The sequence below is a fragment of the Strigops habroptila genome, chromosome 12 (genome assembly GCF_004027225.2).
Source record: "Strigops habroptila isolate Jane chromosome 12, bStrHab1.2.pri, whole genome shotgun sequence".
NCBI classification, from domain to species: Eukaryota; Metazoa; Chordata; class Aves; order Psittaciformes; family Psittacidae; genus Strigops; species Strigops habroptila.
Window position 1 is genome coordinate 25414427 of NC_044288.2, and position 26840 is coordinate 25441266.

Sequence of the window (26840 nt, forward strand, 5' to 3'; positions counted from 1 at the left end):
AATAAAAAAAAAAAAAAAGGGAATAAAGAAAACCCTAAGCACTACAGATGACATGACTGAAAGCAGAGCTAAAAATGTTTTAGAACAGTGGCCTGAAAGACAAGAAGCAATTTGCGGAAAAATAGCAGTATTTTAGTTAAATGTGACATTGGGAGTATAAAATCAGACAGATTCTGAAACAAGAACAGACACAGAACAGCAGAAGCAACACACATTTTTAGATACAGAACCTCATCACCCACATGAGCCTATGCAGAACAAAGAACCATTCTGTGTAAACCTCACTCTTAGAAGATGCATCAAGGAGATGGAAACTTACTTAGAAAAATAAATCCCTCTGATGAGACAAGAATACAATAATACTTTTACGCTGCTTATAACACTCCTAAAACTAAAAAGATCTCTTCAGTAAAATGAAGGAAAAACATAAATGATGTATGGTGTTTCCAAAAAACGTTCAGTGCAATAAAACAGTAAGTTTTTTGTTTGCCCTTTTCCATAGATGCTCTCAAATTTGTGCTGATGCAAGAACACATTTGCAATAAATGAAGAAAAGGTATAAAACTGGCACAAACATGTCACAAACAAACTCTGTATGTTTGCAATTTTCTTACCACTGCTGGAGGCCTGCTGTGGCCCTGAACACGCTCTTAGCAGATATGAATTAGGAGAGAACTCCTCATCAGGATTGGTGTCCATGATTTGATGGGACGTATTGCTGTCTAGCAATGGCATCTGGCAGCTAACTGGTGGAGGATTATGAGAACTGGGCAGCTGAGCAGATGGGAGAAGGCTAGACGAGGATGTAGGTGGAATGGGACGACCTGGGAAAGAGGACACAGGGATCAAAGATCAGCAATGAATGTAATGAAAAAAACCCCAAACAGCCATGTAATTGCACTGTAACTGTCCATCGTTACACACGATTACTGCTGTGCAGAGCCACAACATCTCTCCACTGGTACAAACTTGTCCCTTTGTATCATATTCAAGGCACTGTGAGCAGCTCAGTTGTGAACTCATTCCAAAAATCTCTCCACAGCATCAGCTTGTAACCCATCAGGTGAGCAGATGCGAGTGAATGAGAGCAACTGCACACCACTGGATCAGGAGCGCCCGTTCTGTGCAGGCACCAACACACAGAGCACCCAAATGCCCAAAGGCCCCATGCTGCATCCTCAGGTGCTGCAAAATGCAAGGGCATCAGCTACAGATTTTACCAGAAGAATTTTCACAGAAATAGGGTGGGGTTTTTTGGCTAAATAAGACCAATGGGAAAGGGACTATAATGAGTTGATTCCTGGAATTACAACACTCGTCTGTAATCATCTCTTAAAATAATGGTGGTGTTCTGCTTTTCTTTTATTTTTACCAGGGAAATTGCTCCAGTACAGGAAACTTAGAGGCAGGTAACAAGAACCATATGAAGGCTATCTCCAAGCTAAGGATCCTCTGTATTATTGTAGCTCTTTCCAAAACCCACTGACGGATGTGACAGGAAGCATAGGGGACAGCAGGACTGAAAGGGAATTATCCCATTTGAAGAAATGGGCTAAGCTGGAATATGAGCTGGAAATTCTTACGCGTTTCACTGTCATTTCTTTCTGCACTGGTGCTGTAGGGGCAGAATTTCTTGCCTCGCTCACCAGACAGTTTAATTTCAGCTCTGAAACCCAATCCTTATTGTGCACAACATACCTCAGCTGACTGTAACAACATATTTTTGGTCAAATAAACTAGTGGCATCCAGTCAGCAACAAAAATGTTCATACTTATTTATTCTTTACTTTTGTGAACTTCCCTCTTATGACTTTATATTAATTATAACTTTGTACCAATGTATTCCATCAAATGCACACAGATGAATACAGGTTTTGAGGGGTTTTTTGCATTGCCTATTGGAATATGACTGGTTATAGGGATGAGAGGAAGAAGAGAAACATGAATTCTGATCTCGCAAGTTTATCTAGTGCAGTGGAGAAATTGTTCATGAATAATTTATACATAGGAAAATATGACCTCTGTGATACTGCTGAAGTCTTTGAGGCAGAGAGATCTGCTGCATGCTAGCTACTGATGTTAAAACGCAGCAAAACTACATAAAATGGTGCATCCTTATTTCCATCATTCTTAAAGAAACAGTAGCAGAGCAAATACACACTGGCTTCCTCACTAATTACATCTTCATTTTGGGAAACGAGAACGATTATTTTTTTTAATAGGAATTTTATATGAATTACACTAAGGCTTATACCATTAGGATGAGTCACACATCAAATTCCAAAGGACAGAAAAAAGTAGAGAAAAATTTAAAAAATTAAAAAAATTCCATTCATCACATCGAAATTATACTTGGGGAGCAGCAATTGACCAAAGGAGCCCAGAGATACTAAAACCTCAACTCCTTTACTGCATGATACCAGCAAATAGCATGAACTAGTTTTTTACCTTCAAAAAGTTTGAAACAAAATAAATACCTGGAGATAGACAAGTGACTATTCTGCTTATTTTATTATGATGTTTTTAGCACTGCACAGATAGACAATGTGATGGTTTAACCCCAGCTGGTAACTAAGCACCACGCAGCTGCTCGCTCACTCACCCCAACAGGATGAGGGAGAGAATCAGAAGAGTAAAAGTGAGAAAACTTGTGGGTTGAGATAAAGACAGTTCAATAGCGAAAGCAAAACCCACACACACAAGCAAAGCAAAACAAGGAATTCACTCCCCACTACCCATGTTCAGCCAAAACCCCAGCCAAAACCAGCACAGACTAAATGACCAAGTTATCATATGACAAAAATGGGCTTAAGCTACTCCACAGTAATCCCCATCTACTGACTTTTATGCTAGAGAAAATTCAATATATATTGAACATTTCACTGTGGACTTGCATTTACAAGGAAATAATTCTAATATTGATGATGGGAATAATTACTGTTACTATTCATGATTATGCTATTCTTACAAAATACTACAGTGAATATCCTAAACATTCAAGGAAAGTGATTAAGCAAAACCAGTTCCTAATTATTTCTCTGCAATGTGTTAGAAACAAGGAAGGAGGTTGAGGTTTGAGACAACTCACACAGGAATATGACACTGTGCCTATTGTGTGCATTTAATTTTCACATATTCTGGTTCTGCTTCAATATTACGAAGCTAAAAGAAGATTTATATTTCAAAATCTGCATTTGCTGTACTTTATGGAAATATATTACTGTATCAAAAATGTTGGATGTGAGGTTACAAGATGAAGGGAGAAAGATTTTTTCTTCTGCGTAAAGTGCATATGGTATTTCAGAGAAATTTAGGTACAATTTTGAAGAATATGTTGAGAGAAATGAAAAAAAACCCCAAGAATTCTTTTGCCAGGAAAGCTAATCACATTGTTACCTTCATGAAACAATACAGCCCAAATCCCTGAAGACAAGGCAAAATGTCTAATTACTACAGCTCTGCTTGTAACTTAAGAGGAAACAGAAGGTAACAAGTTGTTAAAACACTGCATTATTTTGGTGGGAAGTTGGCTCCTGAGAAAGATTTGTCCATAAGCACATGTTAATTGAAAATCATAGATATCTGTGAGCCACAAACCCTATGGTTGTGGTTGGATTTCCTAATAAGCTGCCAAATTCGATTAAAACTTTTCTTGTGGTTGGGGAATTCTTGATCTTTCTGTCAAGTTGATTTTTGGCACCTAGTAAGCATTAAACTGCCAATACAGCCTTTTCCTCTACTGCAGTGGGGCTCTAGGTAGAGCGTCTTCTCTCTGTATGGCTTTCCACCCCAGCCCCTGAAACGGTTGAAGACAACTACCCTTTTGTGAAATTTGGTGGGAAGTGAGTTGAAAAATTACCAAAGAGGAACAGAGAGAGACACTTTGGCTTTGTTGCCTTAGGAAACGAATCCAAAGGGTAACTATCTGCAGTACCACAGTCGAGAGAATGACTGTGAAAGCACCAAAGAGAATTGAATGGATTGCAGTTAGGCTATAAAGAGCATGATAAATGCAATTTATTTGTTACTATATACTCTTAAATTAGAAATAATGGGTTCAATTCATACTGTTGAATACTAATATCTTGGTCAAATAAGTTCAATGTACCATTTAAAACGGTACATGGCACAGACTAAGCTTTCCAGGTTTGAGAAACCTGAGCTTCCTGCCAGACCCACTCATGTGTGTGCAGATACCTTAACAGTTGTATTTTGACACCTCCCACCTCTTGAAATGATTCTAAATTTCCATCACTTTACAATGGGACTGGCAATCCCTGCAGTATTATAGAACATACTGTCAATTCTACTACACTGCTGTTTTCAGAAGTTAAATCCATAATGTAAACAGGAATACATACAATTTTTGTCTACTTTTGTTCAAATAAGACTTTTCTCTAGCTGTGCATTGACAGAAACCCTGTGTACTGGATACTTACTTCCATTGACAGCAATAATGTAATTGTGTAATATAGCACAGAAATATAAACCACATACAAATGCTAGAAAGGGAAACCAAAGTCTTAAAGCTGGTATATTACAATTCAGTAGCAAAAGCTAATACTAGTTCTTCCTTCCAGTATCTGTTCATATGCATGTTCATACTGCATATGCTCATGCATGGCAACGACTTGTAAGATATTGAATACAGTGTTTGTAGGGCAGCCAACAACAACAAAAGCTTTTCCTTTTCCTCCTCCCTCCTCTATGGCTTTCTCTTGACATATATCTTATCTTACTACTTAGAGTGAAGGAAGAAACTTGATAACTCTCCTTGAGGAGGGCAATCTGATCTGAGATAGCTTTGGGCTCCCATGCCACATGGCATCTCATTCTGCAAGGGCCTTTTTTACCATCTTATCACTTATATTCCATTTCCCCCCCTAAGATTATACAGCAGACAGCACAGGCTTACTAGTTCAATTTTTTTTTTTCCTTTTTTTTTTTTGTTTTTACCATAGTCACATCTTTCTTCACCAGCCCAGGAGCCTTTATGAAACCATTCCTCAATTACTGCTACACTCCAAGTCCCTAAGGCTTAAAATCTGCTGTAATATCTACAGTCAAAAACTGAGCCAGGCTTGTAGCTGGTAGCTACAAGAGCTGGCAGCTCTGCCACCACCTTCAGGAGGACATCCACAAAAGCTGAGGATGCAGATCAGACAATGGTGTGAGGAATTCCTATAATCTCCTTGTTAAGGACAGCTTCATAGCCAGACAGAGGTACAACAAGGCACAAGCTTACAAGTGGAGCCTGCCATGTGTGGTTATGGAATAACGTGGCAATGGGGTGACAGAGAAGACTGTGTCAAGCCCAGACACTTGTAAGACAGCTAAGAAGAGTTCTGTTCATCTTAATCACAATAACACATTTGGAAAGAGATGCTCCAGTTGCTGTTAGCCTGAAAGACCACAACTCATCACCAGGAAGAAAAAAAAAAAAGGAATAAAAAAAGGACTGCCTGCAATCACTCCTAGCATTAATATACATAAATAAGAGACACAATCAAAAGAAGAGAAGCAAGCTGCTTATCAGTTCCTGAAGGATTTTTGAGACGCACTTTCCATACCCTTTCCCTTCCCGTTCCTGCAAAGGATCTACGGAGTTCTGTGGGTGAATAAAGCCCCTGTGCGTGTGAAACCCTGGCCTCTGTACTCCACCATGGTGCATGACAGGAAGCAGGGAACAAACATGACAAAACCACCCGGAATTTAAGAGTTTTGACACATGAGCAGTCCCGTGTAAATATGCATTACAAAACTACATCTTGAAGAGCTGTTAAATAACCTTTCAGTTAACTGTAATATAGTATAGTATTGCTACCTAGCAACAACATATAAGAAACATAATTGTGTATATATTTATATAAATATTCATATATTTAAATATATTTATCCCCACACATGTAGACAGATATACATAATATCTGTCTAAGAACATTATTTTAAGCATTCGGAAGGACCAACCCAGACTCCTTAAATAGCCATTTTGCCATTGAGTTTGTTGGGGGGGAAGATCACAACCTGTATGTTGCCAGCCCACCCTCCTAAGTTATCCATTTCAACATAAAAACTTCCATCATTAGAAAATATCTGAATCCCAGAGGTTGTAAATGCAGATCTCAAAGCTTACTGTACCTGCAATGGAATTCTCAAGGTTTTTGCAGCAGGAGAATCTCACTTCTAAGGTTAGCACATATGTAGCAAAAATACGTGTAGATTGTTCAACCCCACATTTTCAGCATGTCACACTGAGTTCATATACCTAACCAGCATATCTTCATTGATAAATTACAGTTATGAAGGCATCTTCTTATGTGTAGAGGCTTTTATGAGCAAATCAAATTTCAACAGCTTTAAACAGCTGGTAACCTTCATAATCAAGAGGATATAACTATTTTGTACTTCTCTAAGTTAGGCTACCTACTATTTATATAGAAAATACACATAAATGATCTCATAGCAGCCTTCCAGTATCTGAAGGGGGCCTACAAGGATACCAGAGAGGACCAGGAGTGATGGATTTAAACTTAAACAGGGGAAGTTCAGGTTAGGTATAACGAAGAAGTTCTTCCCTGTGAGGGTGCTGAGGTGCTGGCACAGGGTGCCCAGAGAAGCTGTGGCTGCCCCATCCTGGCAGTGTCCAAGGCCAGGTTGGACTTGGAGCAACCTGGTCTAGTGGAAGGTGTCCCTGCCCATGGCAGAGATTGGAACTGGATGATCTTAAGGTCCTTTCCAACCCAAACCATTCTATGATCTGCAATACCTACAGTTAATCACATGTATTGCTATCAATAAAATCACTTATGCCTGTTCTATGGCTTTGGTCACAAGGACCAGGACTCAGAAAAGGTATACACAAGCCAAAACCTCACTGTGCAATCCCCAACACATCAGACTGCAGAAAGAAGGGAAACTTTAAAATAACTTTTTGTTGGTTGGTTTTTTTTTTTTCAATAGCTGTTTGGAAACTGTAGCAGCATTCAAGGATTAGTGCAGGAAGCTGGGAGGTAAAAAGTGAAAGGAGATGAGATGTAACTGGTGCCATCAGGACAGAAGCTGTAAAGCACTTAATTGGCAATTAAGATTTTGACATTTACTGATTGAAGTTGATACTCATGTTACAAATACAAAGTATAGAACCCTGTAGAAAGTAATCCCATAAAATTATGTTAGTGACTTAAATGATGGGCGGCACCATTAACAGCAGTTGCTGTGTTGCTCATATTACTAAATTACATAAGGAAAGCTAGTAATGGCGCTGGGTGCACATTAACTAGAGATGATAAAACAGAAGGATCAGATATCCTCCTCCTTTGCTCCCTGACTTCAGGAAACAGCTGGAAAGCCAAATGGGATCAGTACAGGAACACAGGCAGGATCCCACTGTCAGGGGTAGCACACACCACCCTCCTCCCACAGCACACAACACATTCTCACCACATTTCCAAGTCAGCCCAGCTGAAGCACCTACACTGTCAGCAATGTGAAGTTCACTTAAAGAGTGAGAAGTGTTGCTAAATGTGTCAGGAAACAACTAATAACGTAAGATGCATGTTTTTGCAGTGCAAAGCACTACAAATTAAGCAGGCAGATGATGAAGGTGAAACTTTCCTGAGGTATATAGCACATTCAGCACTCTCCTATTCCTCCCCAGAATAATTGCTTTCTGCCAGAAAAAAACCCTGCTTTCCATCAAATATGTGTGCAAAGCACGTCTTGCCAACGGGCTGGGCACTCCCAAGCAGTCATATTTAATAAATGAAATAGATATTGTCATAACTGGAATAAGGAATATAAATATTTTGTATCTGATGAAATTACTACCGTTAACTGACAACAGGAAAAATCACCCATTTTCCATATAGTAGCAGCATCTATTATTTATGTAGCTAAAATGGCATTTGTATGTCAGCACACCGGAGGCCAGCGTGGAGTCTCAGCAAAGCTTCTCCCAGGGGAGAAAGTCCTTTTCCCCAGTGCTAAGCAGACTGTACTGCCAGCTCTCAGGAGAGAGACACACACTGCCAACAGTCACCTCACCGAGCAAGCAGCAGTGCTAACCTGTCTGTAAAGGGGACTCGGTTAACCCTGTATTTATCAGACTGCATACTAACCAAAAGCCCAAAATGATGCATGTAAGAAGAGGGAATGAAATCTAACAATTTGTGATCATTTTCTTCAGCACCAACTTGTTTTCTGTTGCCTAAACTCCTGTTGTGTTTTTTCTCTAAGGTAAAAAAGCTTCAAAACAGCAAAAAAGAAAGATAGGAATCAGAATTTGGATGACAGAGAGTTATCATAGGAGAAAGGTACTTCCAGTGCTTCTGAAGTTGCTATCTCTCTGAAAGCAATAAATGAACAAACCCAGTCAAGCTAAGAGAAAGGTTTTCACAAAGTCTATTTCACGAGTCAAAGGAGAAAACAAGGTCTTCCTAAAAGCATGGGGCTGATATGCCTGTACAGACCTGTTTATTGATGTCTTTTGGGTATTTCTCGGCATTGAAACAGATAGTCAGGGCAACTAAGGATGAAGTTGATGCCATCATATCATACCAGGAAAAGACAGAAGGTGGCTTTGAAACAATGAACAGAGAATGCCAAAAAAAGACCTAGATACAGTAAGTCATCACCTGTGATCTATGTAACAATGAACCAGTGAGGACGAGTCAGTACTATGGTTTGTATCCTTCCAATTTAACAAAATGAACAACACCTGACATGGCCTGCTAAGTTTTTTCAAAACTTGTTATGCATAAAAAGCACAAAATCCAAATGAGAGCATGAACACAGTGCAGATAATAATAATAATAATAATGATAATAATAATAATAAAGTAACTATGGTATAGGCAAGAATATGCCCCAAAAGGCAATTTCTATCAATGTATAAACAAAGATTGTATCTTTGGTCAGTAGCTCCTCAGAGAGCAGAGCCCTGCATGGCACATAGAGAGCCCAGTTATGCTGTTTTCACTGACACACTGTGCATTCTGCTCTCTCTAAGAAACAGTGGAGATGTTTGGGCAGGCGATAGCTATGCCTGCAACTATGTCTTTGTGGACTGCAGGGATGACAGGTTGGCTACTGCCTGCTCTGCTCCCTGCAGCTATGTTCCTTCAGAAGACTTCAATTGAGCCCCTGAAGCCCTGAGGCCTTTCTTCCTTTATTTTTGGAGGTTTTTTTCATTTCAAGGTTGCTGAAACATTGAAAGTCTCATGTCAGTGTTCCCCAGAGCAGCAGCGTTGCTGAGGCACAGCTCCTTCACATCATCAGCACATGAACTCCCATAGCATTTGAGGTGAGTGAAAGCATTTTTGTTGGCAAGATCTCCAAAGATAATACTGAAGACAAACTTAGTGCAAGCAACATCTATTCCCTCCCTTCTCAAGCAGCCAATAGAACTAACTCTTCTCTTGAACACAACCAGGTTTCTGTGAAACATCAAAAAGCAAAATCATCTCTAAGGGGACCAAAGCCCTCAGGAAAAGGGCACTTAAGAAATTAAGACATGCCTGCCAAAATCTCTACCTCCTTTATGAAAATTTGAAAGACAGTAACATAGGATGATCTGAGGAAGCACAAAACACAGTTTTGAAAGATTCTTAAATTCACATTGTACAAGCCAATAAAGCATTTGTTTAGAAAACATGATCCTAGGAATCATGACCTGTGTGGGTATAACATCTTAGTAGTCAATAAGTTTAAATGTTGTTTAAATAAAACTATCCTAAAATTCAAAGTTATTTCTTCTTAGGTACATGTTATAATTTATGTTTTCATTTCCAAGCAATCCTAGAGGATATGGGGGTAGGACGGTGTGGTGGTAGAGATGAATCAAGAAAACCCCACACAAAACAAAATAATCCTAGATTCTTCATGACAGTAATGCATGAAGTCTCACTGCTTTAGCATTGTTGTAGTTCTAGTTAAATCTTGCCAGCAGGACAAGAAATTGTTTATAAGGAATTATGTCTGATAGAAAAATAAAGAAAATTAAAATGGCAACCAGTTTCTGTATAAAAAAATAAAAAATAAATTCCAACATTAAAATATATTCATATTTAATATGTTCCTCCTCCCTGTCCTCTGAAATAGAACCAGTTACCTGCACACCTAGGAATACAATTTGAGAACTGTAGATAATAGAAAAGGATGAATGAAGAAGAACCAGTCAGTCCTGTCTCTATGTTTTATTATGGATCCATTCGACAGGCTTGTTCAAGTTTTGTATCTTCCTTAAACCATTTCACCTCTGTATGTGGTTAATATTTCCTGAAGTACTGCCTATGTGTAATGCTTGAATATGAAAATCACTGTACCAATGCTAGATACTTTTATTACTAAAATCTATGCATTAGAATAAGGCTAACTTGGAAATCAATCACTTCTCTTCTGGCTTTCAGTGTTAAAGTTAAATTAATTTTCCTAACCAATCCACCTACCAAATATACCTGCTTTACAGAATTCGTACAGTACATGACTTAAAAATTACCTAAACCAATTCAGTATGTAAAGGAATAATTTGCTGCTGTCAAAAGCTAATGTCACTTAATTCTTGTCTTGTTAAATCATCTGATGCCCCTTTCTTTTTTAGTTAAACAAAGATAAATAATAAAAACAATTTACAGCTAGAAGATGTGAGGGCTTTGCAGCTGTTCAATGTCTTTTGGGCAGATTAGATTCTGTAATGAGAAGTTATAAGCCTCATTTTATAAAAGCTGTTGCTGTCTTGGGAAAAACATCAGTGAACAAGATTAGAAAACTCTTTTCCTTCATGAACCTATTACACTAGCAAGCTGATTACTCGGCATATGTTTGATACCTTCATAGCTGGAAAACAGTAATTTGTTTCAATGACTTTTTTCCCCATCACTCATAAAGTCAAAATGTCTTCTCTAATATTACCATACCTCTGAGTTAGCCAGTAAAGTCAGAGCAAGAAGGAACAGAGAAACCCACATAAGCATAACTCACATGAGCTTGCATCAACTCAACTTCCCTAAAAAAGTTCTACTGAACTAACTATAACTAACATTAAATTATAACAGCTCATCAACCGCCTGTTCCTTGGGGGACAAAAATAACATTCTAAGATTAGGAATGTATTTAGAAGAAACTTATTGGAAGACTCACAGCCATCATCACGTATGACCGAATTTCCACCTTTATAGAAACTTAGTGATATGTACAGCTTAAAAAAATTGAGAAGAAATAAAATTTCCTATTTATCAATCTTACAGCTAAGCATTCATGCCAGGGAATTCCACTAATGGAAGGGTTGTAATTAGGCCCCAGGTAGGTAGTTACCAGGCACCCTGTGACATCTACCTGTGATCAATCTACAAGTACTTGTTGTGGTCTTCATTCTAGTGACACAGAGTTTAGACTGTGCTGTGCAACAAACTTGTTTCTACCTTCCAAATACCTCCTGTTTACCTTCATCTTATTTTATTGAAATTCTAAATACTGTTAAACATCCACACACGCCATCTCCACTCCATACGCTCCTGAATGATGTTGCCTTTATTTCTGTTAGGGAAATTTATTTCCAGGAACGTTGCAACACTTAGTGATTCAAGTGCCTAGAGTCACTAATAGGTGGGAAAAATAACAGTCTTGTACAAACATGAGAAAACTCTGACCTGTAATTATTTAAGAAACTCTGTGAAAATCATATATAGATAGTACTAACTGGTGGGAGTTGGATAATGATTAGAGAATTTGTGTTAACTCTTTGCAACCTACTAAAAAAGCAGCTCTAATTTCTGGTGGACAAATACTAAATGTAGGCAAGGTTTCACATGATCAGTATTAGGTATATGGCTAAATTTAAACACTATACTTAAAATCTGCTGTATCATACAGTGCAGTGCCAGTGCTGTACAATGCTGAACCATCTGGTTCTGATGATTTTACCTTTATAAGAGGAACAACTCTGGGGAACAACCACAGTGCACACAGGCTGATGGGCCCTGAGCCCCCACTTGTGCACAGGTCCTGCCAGTGAGTCCCAGCTGCCTGCATGCCCACACAGAGCCTGGGGGAAGGAGCAGGAAGGGGTCTGTAAGCCACGGTGAGGCCGTGCTGTGACCCTGCTCTCTCCTCTCCCGGAGCAGATACACCTACGAGCGCATCGATGGGCGGGTGCGCGGGAACCTGCGCCAAGCTGCCATCGACCGCTTCTGCAAGCCCGACTCCGACCGCTTCGTCTTTCTCCTGTGCACACGGGCTGGCGGGCTGGGCATCCAGATGCAGAACCAGAATTACACACTGTATGTATAATTCTGGCTAATTCTGCTTCAGGTTATTAAAGTCTACTTTAGTTAGTTACACCTACAGTTTGAATACAGTGTTCTTATTTGCTTTCTAAACATGTGTAGAATGCGCTTCTGAATTAGTGCTGAACAACTGCTGTGATACACTCTAAAGATGCTTGTATTTTAGTGCTGGGAGATACTAAGGTGCAGTAAGAAAAGTACCAGTATGATGGGAATTAATCTTCCATTACTCTTGATACTGATACTTACATTTACATGATATTATCTTGATATTTACATTTTTCCTACTGCATCTAGTTTCTTCTCTTGAGATCCAGTCTTCACATTTCTTACACAAGCTGTATTGACACTAGTAGAAGTTGTGGATGTACAAGGAAACGAAAGGCTTGACTTTTCAGTCATGTATGATACTGGCGTGATTTTCCAATGCACAAAAGCACGTAAGCATTTAACTTCCCTGTGTCTTACTGCATCTTCAGGCAGCTAAACATCTTTTTTTTTTTTTTCTTGAACATTTATCAGGTGCTACAAATGTTTAAGACTCTTATGATATTTTACACTGAATATTTGTGTTCCCTGACAAGAAGTTACCAGGGCCTGTAACAGATCCTGCTTCAAGAATGAATATCCCACCATTAAATAGCAAACCACAGTGAAATCTCAGCTCCATATAAGTCAATACAAATTGTACTTTTGCCTTCAGCACAGCCAGGATTTCACCCTAGAGCCCTAAAAAGCTTTGCTCAGAGAGAAGCTCCCCCAACAGCAGTCTTTTCTGGACTGGAATACCAAACTGTTGCTGTTCATTTAATTCTGGATGGTCCACCGTGATCATGTCTAGGAAGACAGCTTGGAGCTAAATTGCAGTTCAAAATCAAAGGGGAAGTGAAATCCCATCACTCATAAGGAGCCAAGTCTATTTAGCCCTTTAAAATCTCTCTGATGTCTTCTGGTGGAGCTGACTATTCCCTGAAGAAGACATGGAATACAGAAAGTATCCAAATACAGAATTATGGACAACCTACAAAACCACTTACAAATGAGCAATTTAAGTGCAGATAAAATTTTGTCTGCCCTCGGTATTGAATAAGGTTTGAAAGATTTCCGTCTTTGTAAAGGTGATTTCCAGTTCAAAATTCGAGAAGCAGACTCAAATAAAGAAACAGAATATAAATTATGGAAGAAAAGAAAATATCATTTATTGTTTGTGGGCCACACCTTACATGAATACTGGAATCTGCTATTTTGCTTACATGAAAACTGAACAATGTTGATTTCTTAAGTGAGAAGGTTTATGTCAAATTTCACTTTATATGAAAAGATTTAGCCAAAATAAGACCTTTCTGAGCAGAGATTGCAACCCAAGAGTTATCAGCCCATTAACTCTTTTACTATTGCTGTAATTAATGGCACTCTGGGAGTACAGTACAGGAAATTAAAAAGATAAAATTTCCTTTTAATGAAAAGAAATTGCAGACATGAAAGACTACTATGTGGAAAAGGGAGCTTTACTCTGCAGTACTAAGAAAACCTGTAACATGATTAAAAGGCATTTGCAAGCACAAAATTAGGTAATTTAAAAAGGTAAGAAAACTCTTCATTATAGTTCCAGTTAAAGTTGCAAAAAACGAAGGAATAAAGATACATGTTCTTCCCCTAAAACAAATGGGCTCAGTTCCATGCCTTTTGGTAAAGCAAAAACCCCACTGAAAATCAAACAGGCTACAGACTAGCTGGAATGTACTATGCTGTATTTCAGCATAAACTGTATCTTTAAAATAATGACAGTCTCTCTCATCTTTTCAATCTTAAAGCACTTTATAACTACAGCTCAGAAATACATGGACAGAGAAGAATTAAAGCAACTGAAGCTGAAATATGCTACTTAGGAATCCAAAGTTTGTTTACACCATTAGAAGGCACTCAAATATATATCCCTATAAATGACAAGGTCCCAACAGCAAATTAACAGGAACAATTTTCCCATCTCAGGAGCTGTCAAGATGGGCTCTGTTAGCCAATTTATCTTACTCTAGCACATCTCTGGTGCTTGTCAATCAGTATGTGAAACATTTGGTGCTGATTGCCATTTTTCTATCCACTTCCTTTTGCCTCTCATACCAGGCAATTTACTGCAAGTCAATCAAGGTTGAAGCAGACCTTGTTTAAATAAAACACTGTTGAGTTCTTTTCACAACAACAATCTCAAAAACAGAATGAGCTGTAGCTTTTCACATTTACATTTATACTACTTTTTCTGTTTTTCCCAAACGCCATGCTCAAGCTAGAAGTCATAACTAAACTCAGCCGAAAGCTTATGAAGAAAACAGGGAAGATGAACAGAATATAACTGTATACACTTTCACTGTCAAAAATCCTGTCTATCAATGGAGACAGAGATCATTAAAAAGTACTTAAGTAATCTGAGATTATTACTTCTTCAGCCTTGCTTGAAGTCAGGTCTCCACACCATTACAGCAACTTCTTAACTGATAGTTATTTCAAATAATTCATTTACACTGTGATTTTAAGGTAAGAAGGAGATCAACTATTATATTAATAACTGCATGTCACAAATACGAGTATTAGGAAAACCAATTCCCTCAACTAAAAACTTTGTCCTATGCTCCATACACTGACAGCTTCCCTCTCACATCCAGATGAAACAATCCCACAGCAACCCCAGGTCACATCATGCCTAACTCTGACACTACCTTTGCAATATATACATGATCTACAACTGAAACAATGTACATTTATAGTGCATAACACTTAGCAAACAAAAATAATTGAAAACTTTGACTTGTTTCTGCACAGTAAGACCTGGCTTTACAAACAACGCCTGCATAACTTTGCTACTGTACACAATGCCATTCCAGTGTTTAGGTTCACCATGGACGGCAAAATCAACCACATGATCATCTACAACAGTGGAGCATAAAACTATTGTCTTCTGAGCTGGAACAGCAATTAAATACCTGTAGCATGCATTTATGTGCTACAACTATACAGACTGATGACAGTTTATTCAGTTTAATCTGTTATTTATTAGACCCATATACACTCAATCCAGTGATGTACAACAGCAACAAAAGAAAATGCGAGTCAGATCAACCCCTAAGATCGCGCAAGTAATAATCTCAGATGAGCAACGGAGGACATATTCCTTTAATAACAACGAGATAAAGAAGGTGGCTACGTTACTGTTCTTATTAATAAGATTATTCATTCCTCCCCTCTTTAATTATAAATGATGCAAAAGTGTCAGACATTCAATCCCCCACAATATCGATGGCGTATACATATGTTAGCATATATATTATGTATATATTATTTTATACTTATTTTTATATATTTTTTTAGCATATATATATGATAGAAAATAAAGTGCTATATACATATATATATGCTAGAAAATGAACGGGTTTTGAAAGAGACAAAAAAATATCAATTCCTTCTCTGGTCAACAATTTACAGCAATTTTAAAAGTATGAAAAGAGCTTAGATTACTAAAGAGGATGCCTGAGCTAAGTCTCAAACTTGCCTGTGGCTAACAACTTAAAACAATTCATGACAGGAACATCCTTGCTCATTTGCTAGTACTTTATTATGAGACCTAATATCTCCTCAATCTATAGCTCATATGATAAAATACATAAATCACATATAACGGAGTCAAAGACTGACTGAACATTAAAGCAACTGTATTATAAGGCGTATATAATCACCGGTCCTACTCTTTGCAGTACTTAAAAATCCTTACATTATGCCAACATAATGCATGATACAACTCGAATGCTTTGTATTTCACTATCTTTTGGATAAGGAATTATAATTTTATTTTGGATAAGCACTAGTTTAATTATAAAGGAAGAAATGTTAAACGTTTTAGAACGTTAGTCTCATAATAAGTAAAAACCTCTTGCTGTTTCTCCTCAGTAGGGGGGTTACTGCAGGTAACCCTTCTGAGGCAGTCCCCAGTTTATGCATTTTCCTTTACACTGCTGCAAGGAATAGGCAAATAAAAAAATCCACATAACATGAGAGTTAGATGTATACCACAGATGTGGCTGTTATAAACACATGCAAACACCTACCCCCACACACAAGGATATGTTTAGGCATACTAGATATGCGGTGTCCTAACCTTAACCCTACCAAGAGTTGACCTTTGAGTTATTTCCAGAAAAAGATTCTCGTTACTCATGAGAAGGAAGATGTATGTTTTACTTTATACTGATGTAACTAAAAACCCCCCGAATCCAAAGCAAACAACAAACCAGCAAGTTGTAGATAAAAATGCATTTCCTGCAAGGCAATATCAGTTAGCCTGATTCATGTCAATATGATGCAAGTATATGCTTCAGTAATAACAGCCAGTAGCCCGCAGAAAAATGATCATAAAAGTAGTATAATAATTTCAAATTCCTAGTTTATACTTAACTGATGACAAAAGATAATGGATGACTTTCTTGCCTAGTCTTCAGAAAGATGCCTCCTACACTAAAGCACGAAGATCCACACTTATGTAACATTTATTTTATCATTTTCAATGATGGGAGAACACTTACATATTAAGAAATTTTCCATTCATTCCACCTCATATATCTAAAACATCCTGGAAGAAAACAAAATGCCATTCTAATGTTCAGAAAGCTGTGGGCTTATTCACATCTAAACCTCACCACTGGCAAAGCATGCATGGGAGTTTTATAGTCCTCTCAGCTCTGTGGAAGTTCCTCAGAGCTTGCAGATGGCTCATGTCTGGACCGCAGGTCTGGAGCTGGGCTCCTTCAATTTAATGGGGAGACATTTCCTCCAAGATAAAAGCAAATACAACAAACCCCAAAGCCCCTACACCAGATTCTGAAATATTTCTCTTTGCTCATAGTAAAGATTGTCTTTTCATCACATAATTTTTCCCAACAGTTACACCAATTTCTTGGTATATGGTTTCTGATTATGAACATGAAAGGGAATGTAAAATGTTTCTGACATAGAAAGAAGCAATAAATGAGGAGTGAAGTTATTTGATAGCTAAATGCCCTAAATAAGCAGTTGGCTTAGGTGAAACTGCCTAGAAGACTGTCCCCTTTCTGCTTGCCCCCACCCCCAGGCCCTCTGTCCTCCAGATCTTCTCAGACTTTCCGTTAGGGCCCCACACAGACTGAACACAACATTTGATGGATTTTATGGAAATGTAGATGAAGTCAGTAGGGTAGAGAGGATCAATACATAGAGAAGCAGCATGCACAGCCTGACATATCACCTGCCAGAGGCTGACAAAGGAAGAGTAAGCTACAATTCTCTCTGAAAAGTCGATCACATTTTCCACTATCCTTACATTAACCACAAGTCCGGGATTTCTCTCTGTTCCTATTCTCTTTCTTTTCCCCCCAATACCAGATTGTTTAAAACCTTAATTTTAACCTGAACCTGCAATTTTAGCTGCTAAGAGAATTGCACTTTCCTGTCTCTCTACAGCCCCAGGGACTAATTGAGAAGATTACCTGAAGGCTTGAGGTCTAAACGCTCGAGGAAGAAAAGCCTGCTTAAAACGATTTCTACAAAGAGGAATGACAGAAATAGGAACAACTAGGAGATCTTTCTGTCACTGAATGTTTTTATATTACAAATGATGGAATGCTGTTTGTGATTGTGTGATGGGAAAAACAACAATAACACAATGAGTTTCAGTGATTTCTGTTGTTGCAGTACATAGAAATCTAAGTGATAGACAAGGAACTTGTTTTCACTAAAATCACAGAACTAAAAACAAGTCTTGATCTAAAAATATTATAATATAAGCAGGGTCAAGTTTCTTCTGTCTTTGCTAACTTGCCATGGTGAACAGATCAAAATTGTTAAATCTATAAGACTGAAATCATGGTGCTTCTCTCCAGGTATCCTGGAGACCATGTTAAAGCGGTGTTGAGGGCTAAATGGAGTAGATATGTAAGAAAGAGTCAAAGACAATTTTAAAAGATGCCATTTTACCTACACTTAATGAAATGAAAACTAGAAAATCCACACTCCTACCAGAAGTCATGACCCCATCAAAAATTGATGTATAAAACTGTTGCAGCAAGGTCAGTTAATAGAAATAATACACCACTATCCAGTCCATTTGGGGCTTTTGTTCTTAAACACTTCAGTAAATGGGCCTGTTTGTTAACTCCAACAGATAATTATGAACTGCAATAAAAAATTCAAATTATGTTAATAGGCCAGAGAACAACAGCTGTTTCTGGAATCACTGGCAATTACTAGACATAATGGTTCTCAATTAAGCTGGAGGGTATTTTCAATCGTTCATAATTCACTATTTTAAAAGTATGATAAAAAAAAATTAAGTGTGAGCTGTTAATAAAACTTTCAGATGAACAATGTAGCTGTTTGTTTGTCACAGAAAGTAAGACCTATCTTATTTATAGTGGGTTTTCTCTTGTGAATGTGCAGCTATTGTTAGTGAAAGGAAAGGAACTACATGGGGTTTATTTCTGATACTGCTCCTAAGTGGAAAAGGAGCTATATTCCTTTCTTCACTAACTTCAGTTTCCCTTAGGAATACAGTCAGCAATCATGCACATCTTCACCAATTCTATTTTTAGACACTGCAGCTCACTATATAAAATTTAATGCATGTGTGGATGTGAACCGGGGGACTTGCTGCTTGTTCACTTTCAGATTTCTACTTCTGATATTTTTCAAGGGAATAAAATGGACCTACAGAAAAAAATGGAAAAAATAAAAACTAAAATAAGATTGAGAAATCCTAAGGATCATCCTTCAATCACAAGCTTGATGCACTGTAGATTTCCACCAAACCAAATAAAACAAACACCTTCAATAAATGAAGCCATTAAGGAAAGATCAATAAGCAATAATTACTACACTCACTTCCACTAAAAGTAGCACTTACTTATCCACCACATGTGCAACCTTGCATTAGGAAAATGGCACATTTAGCAGTTGCTAAATCCTCATTATAACTTTACTACATATGATTAATAATCAATTTACTGCAGACATGCCTGAATACCCTAAGTAGATTTAAACACACATGTGTGCACATGGGTTTTATTTATTTATTTCAAAATAACACCTTAAAAACATTTTCTCTAATCCAACCACTTCCACCTTCCTCTTGCCAAGAAGCAAAACTTCTTTCATTTTTATTCAAATACATTTGCACAGGTTTATCCTGAAAAAGAGTAAATCATTCGAGAATAGTTCCTAACTGTAGAAACTTATATTTTCATATTTAAACAACAACTCAAAGGCTTGAGCACAACACTGTGAATAAGCAGTGGAAGACACTGATTCATCATCCAGACCTTAGGATCTATTGAGAGTCTTTATTGCTTTGACCTCATTAAACCAGTGCAAGCCATGAGCTAACATAAATCTGCCTCTCTAAATACTTTCCCCTTTAATTTTTTAATAGTTCCAAACAAAAGGAAAGGTTAAAGCCAATTAAAAGAGATACAAATACCATTATTATTGCCCTGACAAACTGTTAGTTATTGGATTTGATCATTTCACTTTAGGAAACCATTACTCCGATTTCTGAATGAATTAGAAATTACACTCTTTATTGACTGTCCCGAGGGGCTCCGTGTTTGCTGGGGGGGGGGGGGGGAAGGGGGATGTGCACTGGTTTGTTTTTTTTTTTAATCCCTCCACTTTTATTCCATTTGCTCTTTCACTACTTGAAGTCCGAAACTTAAACCGAAAGTAAATCTCAAGTGTTACAGCTGGACAAGGATACCGCCATAAAGACTAAATCGTAATTCTAACTTCATTCCAAATGGGACAAAAAGATTTTGAATTCATTCCTATGCAGTAAAACCTTGTTTTTCTATCTCATTAAGATCATCATACAACATCAACAGATGCTCAAAAGCATGTAGTGCTGAAAGAACTGTTGAGAAAATTGAAACAAAAGTACTGAAGTACTGATGAATGGTAATCTAATGATACCGCAAAGATTTTGCTTTCCTGTACCATGTCTAGCAAAACACACATATCCCAACACCCCCCTCCCCCCAAACTCCAACAAAAAACCTCATTAAATAGCTAGCATTTTAATGTCACTTCATACTGTTTGGCACTGTGAGCAGCAGACAGCATTCTACTTAAAAAAATAGAAGGAAAAAAAAAGGAAAAGGTAGGGGTTAAAGCCTCCCAGAATTCCCAATGACCTTGGTAGCTGCTCTGCACACAGAACTGTGAACAGAATATTACCATTAACGTTATAATCATAGTAAACAAGCATCTGGCTGTCATTTAAAATACAGCTTTTCTCTACTGATAATAAGAAGCATTTTCTGCTAATTTCTGTTATCTGTAAATCTCTCTTGGCATTCCAACTCTGCACTTAATGTGCTGTACATGCTTCACTGTATGCACAATGAACACTCGCATCAAATGTCAGCATGTCTTCTTGTTATCTTAAAGATAGGCAGGGATTCATTCAAGAAAACATCTAAAGAATAAGAAGATAAGGAATAAGAAGATATTTACTTATTATGTCACAGATATTCACCAGAATTGTATATTTACTTCTTTTCTTCTACATTTGGAAAATAATCATAACTTTTTTTGCAAAAAAGCACTTTTATTTCGTGGCTAGCTCTGTGAATGGGAGCTGAAGCCAAGTCCCAATCACCTATTTATCCACGTACTGCCTCTCAAATGAGCAAAGTACTACAGTCCATCAGCCCCAAGTTAATCGCATCTGCTCATTTTCAGGTACCACTGATGTGCTCTCTGCTAGTCTATCCCTACAGGATACCTGCATAGGTGCAAAGCAGAAACCAAGCTGCAATCAGCTCCCATATTTCAGTTTTCATATTTGCCATTTGGTTCTGTTAGACTACTGGAAAATTAATCTGCAAGTGACCCTTAAAAACATACAAGCCCAGTGCACAGGTAAAAAGCAGCAGCCTTGAAAAATTAAACTTGTGTAACAAATTTCTCTCCTCCTTGATTTATTGGCGCAAATCACAAGCAACCCAGTTGACTGAATTCACTAATATGAAGTAAGTACAAGGAATGTCAGGAATTCTGCCTCAGGTTTTGAACTTAAAAATGGTCAAAGTATTTCATACACATCAGAAACAGTAATATACTTGTTAAAGAAAATTTTAAAAATCTAAATTGAGTTCAAATTGAGTGCCTATCTTTTAAATTTTTATTAAACTTTGTTTCTCATTCTCCCTCTCATTTAGATGCTTGCAAAATAAATATAATTATATCCAACTTTAATAACTTTGGTACCTTGAGCTGCAGGTGCTAGTATGCTGTATCTATTACCATATTTTAAGCCCTTTTAAGAAGATTGCATTAATTTCTATGATAATTTAGAGCCCATAATGCATTCCAAGATGCGAATAGATGTTAATCACTACAGAATGATTTTCCTGTATACTAACGAAGTCATGCTGTAACCAGTAACTACTAACTTTTAATATTCAATATTGCCTCTGAAAGACTTGATTAAAATTTCGTTAGAGTAACGATACCTTTGAGAACAGTTTAAAATCCCCAAACTAATCAACAAGTATATGAACTGCTATATCCTTCCTAAAGAAACTTTTAGGACTGAAAACGTTTATAGTATCCATTTCATTCTTTGCCAGTACTAAAAGAAGCTATCCATGCATATCTATCTTTTGGTAGCACTATAGACTAGTACAGCAGCTAGCTCAAAGACAGCAGGCAGAAAAGAATCATCATTATTAAAATGATATTATGTTCAATATTACAGGTACATCACTGAGAAAAAACTGACATCAGTGATTGCATAACTATTCTGATATTAGAATATTTAGATTGATAAAATAAGGCAAGAGTTTGCTTTATGATTTATGTCAAAGCTCAGTTTGTTTCATCAAACAACCTCTAACAGAGCAACATTTAAATTTAAATATCTACACAAAGAAGTGAAAATTGGCAACATTTTTCTGGAACAAAGCCATTTACAGCTTTTCTGCAACCTAAAAGTAACTAAGGGATGCCTTTTCTGCATTAGCCTGTTCATTGCTGTTGCTTCTTGACGGTTATTTAAAACACCATGTACTAAAAGTACATGCTTTGTCATTATCAGAAAGGTGACCTGCAATGAAGGGATCCTCCTGCCTGTTTCGAAGATGTTGCTAAGTGACCCAATACAGAGGCTGAGAAAAGCTTTCAGCTTTGCTACAGTTTGCCCTCTGGACACACAGGGACATCTGGTTATCTGTTTCATTGCTGTGTCGATGTGCATGGTACTGACTATATTAAACTTTCAATTTGCCTTCAATAACCAAGGAAGAAACAGCTGTAGTAGAAATTATGGCTGTGCTCCACAAATTCAACAGTTTCATTTAATAATGGATGGTTTCTGCCACATTATTGCATATGAAGGTTTCCACCTTCCCAGAACTAGTATACTAATTCTTGAAGACTGTGGTCAGAGAACAAGCTTTTAGGGAGTTTACCACAAAGTGTTGGTTGAAGAGTCAGAATAGAATAGACTATTTCAGGTGGAAGGGACCTACAACAACCATCTTCTATGTAGTCCAACTACCAGCGCAAACCAGGGCTGGTCCAGCTGAACCATGCTGTTAAGGGCTTTGTGCAAATGTGTCTTGAACAGTGACAGGCTTAGGGCAATGACCACCTCTCCAGGAAGCCTGTTCCAGGGTCTGACCATCCTCTTGGGAAAGAATGCATTTGCAACAGCTTAGTGTCTGCCCATGTCCCAGGTGATCTAAACAACAGAATCAAGTTGACATTTCAAACTTTCTGTGTGGTTAAAATTTTATACATTGAGTTCTCATAAAAGAAAATTACTGGTTTAACATTTTTTTGCCTGTAGACAACAAGCAGGTTCAGGCAAGCAGCTCAAAGCCACTATGACACTGTGATAATTCAAATTGTTGCTCCTTCTCTCAACAATTAACCTCCATGCAGAGGTTTAACTGGGTGCTGTGATTCAGCAGTGTGAGTAGGACTGTATGTATTGTGTCCCTATTATAATGAGTTTTTTTCCCTGAAGTCTCTTCTCACTTCTTTGAAGATTTAAAAGCTCGCAATCAGTGCAGTGCCATGCTCTAAGGTGGGTTTCAGTTTCTGGGGTCTCTATGATGCTGTCAGCACAATCCCTGAAATACATAATGATGTGCTAGAAGAAAATCAGCTCCAATAAGAAATATGCCTCAGAAAGAAGCAAGAAAAGAACTAGGGGGCTTCTAGATTGAATTCTATTATGATCACTTAAAAGACTTTGCACTCTTTCTGGCATCAGTCTTGATGAACACTGCTGAACACTTCCAAATTCCACTGCCCTCAACAGAAGTTCATTATGCCTTTCCAAAATGTGTCAAAAGGTAGAAGTTTTAAAAGACAGCTTAAAAGGTCCTGAATCTTCTGAAATCCACAAATGTAACATTAGTATTTCAGATGAAATTTCAATTTTGAAAGATAGAGTTAAGGATTCTGTAAGAAGAATAGTTTATTTACTCTTCTTTTACATTTAAGCAGCTCACTTTACAAGATTAAGATCTAATTGAGAAATTAAGTATTTAAAGCTGGTTTGCTTTTTTTTTTCTTAATAACAATCTGTGATTTATTTCATGGTTGTGTATTTCTGTAGCAGCAGTCAATGCCATTTGAGCAGTGACAGGATTTAAGCTGCCACCAATACAAATTAAATCATTAACTGCTGTGTGTATAAAAATTCAGAATCTTGAATTTAAGTCTCAACAGACAAGCTGATGAAGAATTTATTCTCACACATTTTATATAAATAATCACTTAAATCTGTACATGTTAAGTACAAAATATGCGTTAGCATAACAAAGTATCCGGTTCATACAAATGGGATTCTTGCCTTCCTTGTGTGTGTGTATATATATATATAAAAATAGTAGTGTAAAACAAAGCAACGGCTTGAGGACTTAAATAACTGAACAAACAAGTGCAGTACAATTACTGAAAAAATATTAGAATGGCTACAGGAATTTTATACCTAGAAGCACTACAGAATTTTAGTCACAAAGAAGAAAGTTTAAAACACCTAAGCAACGGGCTCCTCTGGAGAAGCCTCAGATGAAAGAAGATGAAGGGAGTGCATGGCCCCTCACTTCAGCTCCGTAACTCTCCAATTCCTTGTCTCTTCCTCAGCAACACTGCATTCTTAAGTGGTTCCAGAAAACCTGAGGCCAACAAGGGCTCACTATCACCCCTTTATTTCTGCCCCTGTCTCCCCTGTGTTAGGTACCACCTCTTCCTCCCTGCAGCCTCATTGGTACGCTGATATCCTGTAGACGTGAGAAAGGACTGAGCAGCCAAGGCTTGGAGGGTAGACGGTGAGAGAGAGCCAAGGTTTCACCTTCCCTGGCCACAGACTGTTTCAAATCACGGTTCTTGAGACCTTGTTTACCTTGAATTATAAATCTTTCCTTGGGGATGGAGGATGGGAGCAGCACCGGGTGGGATGTGTGGGAAGGACTTGCAAATGCAACGGTGAAGTTGAAAAGGACAGAACAAAGCATAGAGTTGCAAAACCACTGAAACCCCATGACTTTCTACTGTGATACATCTTAGGCATTCTAACAGTATAACGCTAAAACCACACAAAGTATGTTTCTAAGCTAACAATAAAAACCCTGGACAAGACAGTATTTCATTTGCTATAACGCCACTGATTCAATATGATTAAACTCAATACACAGTACAGAGATGAAGACGAAAAACAGGCCTACCCATGCACTGGAGTAGGAGACAAAGAAAGGTAGTAAAATACAAACAAGTCTCACTATAGAAAAAGGATTAATGCTACGCTCCGTCAGAAATCTTTTCTCCACGTCAATGATTTACACAGTTGAGAAAGACAAACCAAAAATGCCTGAACAAGCAACAAGCATTATGAATGCCTCTGGGAGCTCTGGGGTTTCCAAAGGACCAAGAGGCCACAATGAATTAACACCATGTAGAGGAACTGAGGAGAGGACCAGGCAGAGCAGGAAATGGAAATATCTGTCATCATTAAGTACACACAGGGACTCCTATTCTGGTTCACAAATTCTCCTTCCTGGTATCAAGTCACAAATTGCACAGCTCAAAGAACAAGATAACTGGTAAAATACAAACTGAAATTTTAAAAAAATAGAAACAGTTGAATAATGCTGACTTGTCTGCTTTCTTTTGTAAGCATGGAACTCCTGAAACATCAGTGATGGTACATTTATAAGGACTGCAGAGCCAGACATTTAAAAACTGTTAAGCCCTTGAGTAAAAGGTACACGATAAACTTCAGCGCTTAAAAAAATAATCAGAATAGAAACCATGACAGCTTTTTTTCAAAATATTTTACTTTAACTGTAAAGCTGAAGAGGAATTTTCTATCATATAATTTATGATGTCAGTCAACCTACAAAAAACCTAAGCAAGAGTTAGGAAGAGTGTTCCCATTTACAGCACCACATTACAATACATGTACGCTATCGATATTTTATGACTTATAATAACGCACTTGCCCTTTGTCACTGTCAAAAATAAGACAATTACTGTAGCTACGCCTTCAGCCTGTTGTGCTGTTGTCTGGTATATCTTTGGAGATGAAAAATATTTTTACAAATGTTTTTAACTTGAAATGCACAATGGATGCACCTCAAAAGACTACTCTGTGTGCCTTTTTGTAAAGGTGTTCCCAGCTTCTAAGAATAAAAGATGAAGAGTTATGTATTTAAGTGTGATAAAAGCTTGAGACATGTTTAAAAATTAAACAGTGGTGATGGATAGAAAATGCCAACCAAACACTTCATCAGCATTATTCTTTAAGATACCTGGTTCCTTTTTTAAATAACATTTTTTGAGTTTCTTTTTCAATTAAACAATTTCCCTAAAACTTCTTTCCCCTTTTAGGCTGTACTACCTAACAAATGGCTTCAATGTCCTTTTCCTCCCTTCAATGGCCATGCATATTTTGCCAGAAACATGAAAAGTAAGAATGCAATTGCATTTGTGCTGATGGTAAATGTTAATAGATTTGCCTAAATGTCTGCTAATAGCACCCCTAGAATTAGCTAGACTACTAGTGCATGTCTAATGTGTTGTTTTTGTTGTTGCTGCCTTAGCTGTTTTCCTCCTTTTTTTCCTCAGTAACAAAAGGAAAGGCATTTTTAGTAAAATGCTGCTATACATCTGCAGCCTGTACAGCAGGCACGCCACCAACATCGTGTAGTTCTGACACAGCATCATTAGGATTATAAATCCCAACATGCTACTGTTTCCTTAAATTAAACATGAAAAGTTTAATGTTCTTTTAAATTAAACATGAAGCGCTGAGTTTGCCAGCCAAAATATGTCCTTCTGTCACCTCTTCCAATTTGTCCAGGTCACTTCTTTTGTTAGAGAACTTAGCTTCATGCAGTGAGAGGATGATGCTCTTTTACTGGCGTGTACTTTCAGAATGTTGTAGGTGAACAAAGCCTGTGACAAACATTTTCTACAGGCCAAAACATTGAATAAGTATGCGTTACACCCCCAGAGCTCCAATTTGCTTCAAATC

At 37.7% G+C, this 26840-nt stretch overlaps 1 protein-coding gene across 22 annotated transcripts in view; it reads right to left on the minus strand.

Moving 5' to 3' along the window:
• The window catches only part of TENM2 (teneurin transmembrane protein 2), a 689309-nt gene that overhangs the window by 231404 nt on the left and 431065 nt on the right, over positions 1–26840 (minus strand). For 19 of the 22 annotated variants that reach the window (XM_030503751.1, XM_030503752.1, XM_030503763.1 and 16 more), the window contains one exon: positions 615–824. The exons of the other annotated variants lie outside the window; for them this stretch is intronic. In XM_030503751.1, the coding sequence (XP_030359611.1) occupies positions 615–824 (210 nt within the window). The remainder of the gene's footprint in view (positions 1–614; positions 825–26840) is intronic. 22 annotated transcript variants of the gene reach the window in all.